Here is a 7365-nt window from a genome sequence, read left to right as displayed (position 1 = left end):
ACGCCTTTGATTTAGGACAAGCACACGTTTTTTGTCATTAGCACAGGGGCTGCTGAAAAGCCAAAGCTAGCTGGGGTCTATGCTGTCCGTTATATGCATGTTCCGTGTACTAAAGTCACCTTCTGGCAACTGGTAGGTCTGTAATTGGCTATTGTTTTATAATTCTGATATCTGTATTGTTAATATTACTTTGCAATAATAATACTGTGAAATATTATATATTTCATTAACAATTGCTATTTTCTATTTGTTAAAATATTTAATGTTCCATTTATTTATTTGGTATAGGGGCTCACCACATGGCTGGCACCGCGTGCAGTACTGGGGGTAGAACCCAGGCCCCTGAGCTTGCCAGGCAGGTTCTTGGACCACCAAGCTATGTCCCCAGCCCCTGCGTTTGCTATTTTCATTATTTGACAACCTGACAGCTCCAGCCTCTTCCCACTGAAGTGTTCGGCACTTCGCTTTGTCATACTGGTTTTCTGCTTAGTTTCTGTGAGTCAGTGAAGAAGTGCACTCAGATATCAAGACACTGAGGGATACTGAGGGGCAAGAAGTATTGCAGCATGGAAGCTCTGTTCACTGTGTGCCTTTAATTGTGCTGCATTATTAGCTGATTTTACTTCGTATTTGCAAAATAGCATTTACTATCTGTTGAGGTCACTTACATTTGCATACCCTACATTCTACACAAAAGAATAAGGTAGGAAATGTCAAAATGAAGCTTAAGTTAAAATTGTCAGCCTGGGCTGAGGAGATAGGCCAATGGCATAAGCGCCTGCCTGCGCGGGCAAGTTCGATCCCAGGTACCACATGCTGTGCCAGTCCCAGAACCAGGCTTGGTGGCGCATGCCTGTAATCCCAGTGCTGGGGAGGCTGAGACAGGAGCATCACTACAGGTCTGAACTGTATAATTCCCAACACCTGTGTCATAAGTACTTAAAATATTAAGGTTTCCTCTTCGCTTTTATACCAAAATAATCAGCGTGAGCCTCTGTTGGACACTGAGACCACAGATGGCAAAGGTGACGGAAGCCTGCGGGCTTCCCAGCTCGGCTCGCTAGCATGTGCCTGGTGCCTAGTGCTCTGTGATTTGAGTGACATGGCCGAGGTGGACGTCATGCACGTGCTGCTGCGGCAGCTCTGGCTGTGCGGCGTCCTCCCCAGCGTCCTCAGTGGTGCTGTGCAGTGGGGTGGGGGACGACGCTGTCCGAGCTGTCTGCAGTGCTCCCCTCCGGCTCTTGGCGTGAGCTTCCCGGCTGCTGCAGAAGCAACTCGCCTCGATCCCTGTGGAGAGGCACCTTCCTCCAGCCAGCACTACCCACATGTGAGTCATCATGTTCCATCTGTCCTACAGAGCTCCCCAGTGACTGGTGACACTTGACAACAAGGAACCAAGCCCATTTTGGCCAGGACGCAGTGCATCCCGTGGAAGAAGAAGGTCTGAAAGCTTGATCTGCTCCAGTTTATGTTACAATATGAACACAGTTGTCTGCAGTCCTTTACAATAATGTTTCTGTTTACTACTTAGGGATTTTGCTTTGCAAGATTATATCCGTGACCCTCCCTGATGAAACACACCAACTGAATCAGAATCAAGAAAATGAAAAAAAAATAAGTGAAGGCAATTATTTCTGACTGTGTTACACTGCTTTTCCCAAACCGAACAGTAAACCACATCTTGCAGTACCCTTGGAGAGCTGTGTGGTGAGTCAGTTTCTGTGTGTGACCATGTCTATGAACACCGAATTCGCATCTGTTCCCACAGAATACCATTAACCTAACTATGGATGGGGACATAGGTCAAACTTGTTAATAGTGCTCTCAGACAAAGTGAAATTTATTTATTTTCAAGCTCTAGCAGGTTTTATTAATGAAAACTTCTGCTTGGTTTATTTTTCCCCGGTCTGTTCTGGCAGCCTTCTGATGATATCAGAATCACCTGGATCAGTGACTGCCAGTGTGCATACTCTGTGGTATTTTCCACACGCTGCGCCCAGTTCCATATTATTGCCTCTGTAGTGGCAGACACCAGTTTGGGCCACATGGCCTAGTACTCTATGTCAGATTTCCTCAAGGCTGGGCAGTTGTTGGCAAGGATGACCCATTTCGCTTTGCCCTGTCTGATCATGTTCAGCATCTGCTTGTACCCCAGCATGTACTTTCCACTTTTCATAACAAGTTGGAGCCTAGAGTTGATGGACTCCAGAGATTTTTGCATCCTCTCTGCGGCCACCATCTTCCTGCCTCAGGTGCGGGCAGCCCCCAACCAGGAGCAGCTGCCAAGATGGCTGGGGAGCAAGAAAGGCTACAAAGTGAAATTTGAAATTATCCCTATGTCGTAAGATTGAAATAAATGTAAACTTTTATTTTCAGTATCAAGGATACACCCCAGCTTTACATTTTAAGCAATATCATTAGAATTGTATGGATTATAACTGATTTTAACAAGGCAAGGTGACCTGTGTGAGGTCACTTGAACAGTTTCTTAAGTCTGCACTCATATGGATCTTACCAAAGGTTTATAAATATGGAAAAAATTCATATCGAAATGAAGTTTGCTGTTATGGTTTGTGTCTAGGTGTCCCCCCCAAAGCCTCAGGCAGTCATGGGGCAGCTTCTGGAGTCTGTGATTGATTACCGTGGATGTGGATGCTCTCCCTGCTGCCCTGGGGCAGGTAATCTGCACTACAGTGTAAGGAGGGAGAGAGGCGGGCTAGCCGCCTGAGCTGCTGCCATGCTCTTGGCTCTCTTCTCTGCTGTCACCATGAAAGGTTGCTCTCTGCCATGTGCCACTCTGCCTTGAAGTCAGCTGAGTATGGATTGAAACCTCCAGTAACTGTGAGCCGAATAAGCCTTTCCTTCCCTAATTTTGAGTGTCAGGCATTTTTCCCACCAATGAGAGAAGAGTAACTGAGACATTTGCTTTTCATATGTTGATTTTTGCTTGAATTACTCATTTTCTAAAATTAAAATCTCGGGCCAGCCAAATAGCTCAACAGATTAAAGTGCCTGTAAGCAGGCGCAGGTACTGGGGGTTCAATCCCCAGGCCTGCCCTGCTGGCCCTGCCCCCAGGGCACGCTGAGCCAACATTTGAGACTGGGCGTGGTGACACAAACCTGTAATCCCAGCTCTTGGGAGGCTGTAAACAGGCAGATCACTACGAATGAGACCCTGAACACCTTGTAGTCCCTTCCCTAAAATACAAAATAATTAATTAATTAAAATTAAAATCTCTGCCTATATATAAATCGTTTCACACAATAGCATTTCAGGTTTTGCATGTATTGTTCTTGCTGGTTTACAGCTTAGTTATTATTTAACTTTTCTTTATAAGACTTCCATCAGTGCACATGTTTGTTGTTTTCAGATAAGGGTATATTTGGAGGAAAGCCAAACCACCTGCTAAACAAAACTACCAAAACCTTTTGAACTACGCCCTGGCTGATGGAAATTGCCAAACTCTTTGTTACTAAGGAAGTTGGGAGCATGTTCTCAGGGGATTTCAGAGTTACTGAGGCCCAGTGGGAGCTCTGTGTCTCCCACTTCCCCCACTGTTGAGTAGGGCTCTTGACACGAGTTATACCACTGCCTTTGTGGTGTGGTCTGCAGGGACGGTTGACTTGTTTATTTCACAGGTGTTTAGATTGAGGCCAATAGCGCTCAGAGCTGTGCCCACAGGACTGTTCCAAGGAGTCCATCTGTGCCTGGACTTACACAGATGAAGAGCTCTTGGGCCGAGGTAGAGCCTGGGCACGGTGGTATAAGAAACGGCAATCTGATGGTCATAGATGAGGGATGGGTGTTTTTCATTTGGGAGGAGGGCTGCCTAGAAGGTGGGCTGTATTTCCAAAGTGGGCTACAGCATTTCCCACTTCATGTTCTTCTAAAACCCTCGCTCTCTCAAGAAGTAGGTTCTGTATCATCCTTGAACTTGGCCACTGTGACGAACTCGACCCACGGAGGATGACAAGAGGTTCCATGTGTTTCCCAGGACCAGGACCAAGGAAGGCCAGGTAGTTGTGCTTCCCTTTCTTGGAACACTGACTCCTGGGACTCAGCCCTATAAAGCAAGTGGAAAGGCCCAGGTGGAGAGGAACGGCCCCCACTAGCCCCCTAGCCCTTCCTGAGCTCCCAGGTGACCGCCAGCAGAGCACCCAGGCTCTGATTAGGGTAGCTCCTCTAACCCTTAAAGGCCATGGCCAAAGCCAGCAGAACAGGAGGGACCGATTCCTACCCAACTTTCAGAGTTCTGAGAAAAATAAATGGGTGAGTTCAAGCCACTGTGCTTTGGGGTGTTTTGTTACACAGCAAACAGACAGTGGAAACAATTTAAAACATGTTACCTGAAACAAGAACACCTAATTACTTGTTCATATTTCCAAACTTCCAACAGGGCTTTTTAGGGATAGCTCTTCTCTGTTTAGGGTGTTTGGGAGGCTATTCTGGGAGGACTCAAACGGCTGGGGATAGAATTCTCTGGAGGTTTTTCACCCACATTATCTGCCACATGGGCTAAGATGAGCCCTGGTCTCACCTCGGTTTAGGAGTGCTGAGGAAAGAAGATGCCAAGTTCAAGCCAGGCCCAGGCAATTCAGTGACTTAACAAGACCCTGTCTCTAAATTAAAAAAAAAAAAAAAATTATAAATGGCTGGCTCAGTACAAGACCACTGGGTTCTGCCTCCCAGTACAAATAAATAAATAAATATAAAAGGAAAGTAGAACAAATCCTTTACTGATGAGCATGCTTTTTTACTTTCTTCTGTAGTATATGTCTGAGTTTTCTACAACAGGAATTCATTGTATTAGTAACATACGGAAGAGACAAATACAACATATTCAATAAAATTACTTAAAATAGAGCATTAATGCCAAAGGCTTAAATTTAATTTTATTTAGGAAACTACAGATTCCCATACAGTTACTGAACACTAGAATCTAACCATGAATCTTCCACCTGAGCAACAGAAAATGCATTATAATTTTGGGGGAACTCTGTCCTGGGTACCTCCCAAGTGTTTGGAGAAAAAAGACAGGATTTGCTTCCACGCATCTACCTGGGCCTGGGAATGAGCTCTGAACTCCCCACCCCAGATTACAGTTTTGTTTGGTAATTTGTGCAGGGAAGCTGGGCACATAGGAAAGTAAGGAGGCTCAATGTAATGACCAGCCCCAGGGTAGGAGATGACCTGGGGCTTTGCCTTCCCATGGGCCTCTAATCGATGAGAGGCTGTTTGGGCATAGAAGTCACTCCTCCAGTTATGGTCATCCTGACCAACAATGAAGAGTATGGGCCCCTCAGCCCTCTCTATTGGAATCATACTGGGATTCTCATGCCCTCCTATGAGGTCATTCCGTATGTCCACAATGTCCAGGATGCCTGAGAAAGTGACCCTGGTTCTCCTCAGATCATGGCCCAATGGTGGGATGCTAGTCTGTTTGTAGTGTATGGTTCTGCTTCCACTGGTCCCAGATCCATTGATGGCAACTGTGGCTGCAACATTCTTCAAGAATGAGGCCATGGAGAGGCAAATATCAGCTCCTAGAGAAATGCCCAGAAGCCCAATGCCTGGGCCTTTAACCTGGAAGAAAGAGAAAAATCAGGTCAAAGTTGATTGTCTGTGCTAGGGAGGTGGCCCAATGGTAGAGTGCCTTTCATTCCCAGCATCACACACAAATAAAAATTTAAACTGCTTTTTAAAAATAAGAGCTGAGTGTGATGGTGCACACCTATAATCCTAGTACTCGGGAGGCTGAGGCAGGAGGACTGTTGTGAATTCAAGGCTAATGAGGGCTGCATAGTGAGTTTAAAGTTAGCCTGAACTACATAGGGAGATCCTGCCTCAAAAAAGAAAAATGCAATTAGAAACGGTGCTAGTTTTAATCTGTGAACTACCTACAACATCGGCTAACAGGGGCATTTCTTCCTAAGTACTGAACATCTGGTTACACACAAACCAAACAAATCATAAACTCACTAGTAAATTTAGGAAGTGGTTATAAACAGAGTGATCAGGTCAAAATGTAAAAATATGCTCTGATATCAGAACATTAAACATGAAACCATAAGCATGCAAAGATGAGCTGCTCCATCTGGACTGCTGAAGACTTAGTATCACCAAATGAATGTAACGTGAATGTGAAATTACTTCTACGTCATGAATTCATCTGACAGGACAAATGAAACTATTAGGCACCAGAGCCAAGGGACTCTCCAAAAGAAATCTCTGTGAAGAAAGCCCAGCAACACCACTGCATCAGGTACAGGTTACCTTGCCAGAGATGTTTCTAGAAACTGATTAAAGAAAGGACAGGAGAACCTGGGGGTGCTGAAGCATGAAGCCCACGGATTCTTCAAAGTAGTCCAGGTGTAGGTTGCTGGAATCCTTGGGGAGATCTTCAAAGTCATAAAAAGCAAGGGCCAAAGAGGCAAAGCCATGGCCCGCCAGCAGGCTGGCCCGGTACTCCAGCAGGCCCCCTCCAACACCGTAGATGTCAATGATCCCTGGGAAGGGGCCGGGCCCTGGAGAAAGACAGTGTGCAGGGAAGACAGCACCCAATTCAGCGCATTTACTTGCCTCTTACAGAGCTCCACCACTTATTTAGTTCCTATGAATCAAAGCGAAGAGGACAGGTCCTCTGGGCACGACCGCAAGGACAGACAAGTTCCTTGCGGGGGTTCCAACCAGGGTACTTGGGATTATTTGACTCTCCATGAGATTCTAGGAAAGGCTATCCAGCGCTTCTAAGAATCATCAGCTAGGATAAAGAAGAGTAATAAAGCCTTTCATTAATGAGAACATTGTAGAAGGAGAAATCTGTGTTAATACAGAGTGCTCTGTTGGAGAATTCGACATAGAATTAAGAATGTAAAAAAAGCTACATGTACTGCATCAACTCTGGAATTTCTAGTGTGCTATCAATTTCGGATGTCTATGAGGAGAAAAGAGAAAGAAACACCCAGCGCTAGCAGTCAGTGAGGACCGCACTGCATTCTGCGAGGGACAACACAGAAGTGATGTTAATAGAGATAGGAACACAATGCGGGGATTTATACCACGTGCGGTGCGATGGAGATTAGCGAGATGAAGCAAGGGAAGGCAGAGCTCTGGGCCTAAATATCAGCGTCCTTGGGCCAGCGTGGGCACCACTGACAGCCGGGGCCAGCTTCTCGGACAGCTCGAGAGCCACAGCCCAGCCCGCTCCGCGCCACAGCTCGGGCCCCAGGGCACCTGCGCGCGCTCCAGCAGCCCGGGCTCACCTGCGGGCAGGAAGAGCGCGCCCCGCACCCGGCCCGCGCGCACCGCCTCGCGCCGCACCCCGGGCGCCAGGAAGTGGCGCTCGTGCTCCACGCTGGCCAGCA

At 46.7% G+C, this 7365-nt stretch overlaps 1 protein-coding gene across 1 annotated transcript; it reads right to left on the bottom strand.

Annotated features, from left to right (window-relative positions):
* Positions 1–4878: 4878 nt before the first annotated feature.
* Positions 4879–7359, bottom strand: LOC101578429 (acyl-coenzyme A thioesterase 4). Its single transcript, XM_023703453.1, has 3 exons — positions 7264–7359; positions 6323–6525; positions 4879–5584 (listed from the first exon to the last, which is right to left on the bottom strand). Exons 2-3 carry the CDS (start codon positions 6338–6340, stop codon positions 4979–4981), a joined length of 624 nt encoding a protein of 207 aa, XP_023559221.1. The 5' UTR covers positions 6341–6525; positions 7264–7359; the 3' UTR covers positions 4879–4978.
* Positions 7360–7365: the final 6 nt, after the last annotated feature.

This window comes from Octodon degus, unplaced genomic scaffold (assembly GCF_000260255.1).
Source record: "Octodon degus isolate 3935 unplaced genomic scaffold, OctDeg1.0 scaffold00007, whole genome shotgun sequence".
Classification (NCBI taxonomy): Eukaryota; Metazoa; Chordata; class Mammalia; order Rodentia; family Octodontidae; genus Octodon; species Octodon degus.
This window is presented reverse-complemented; position numbering and strand designations above follow the sequence as displayed.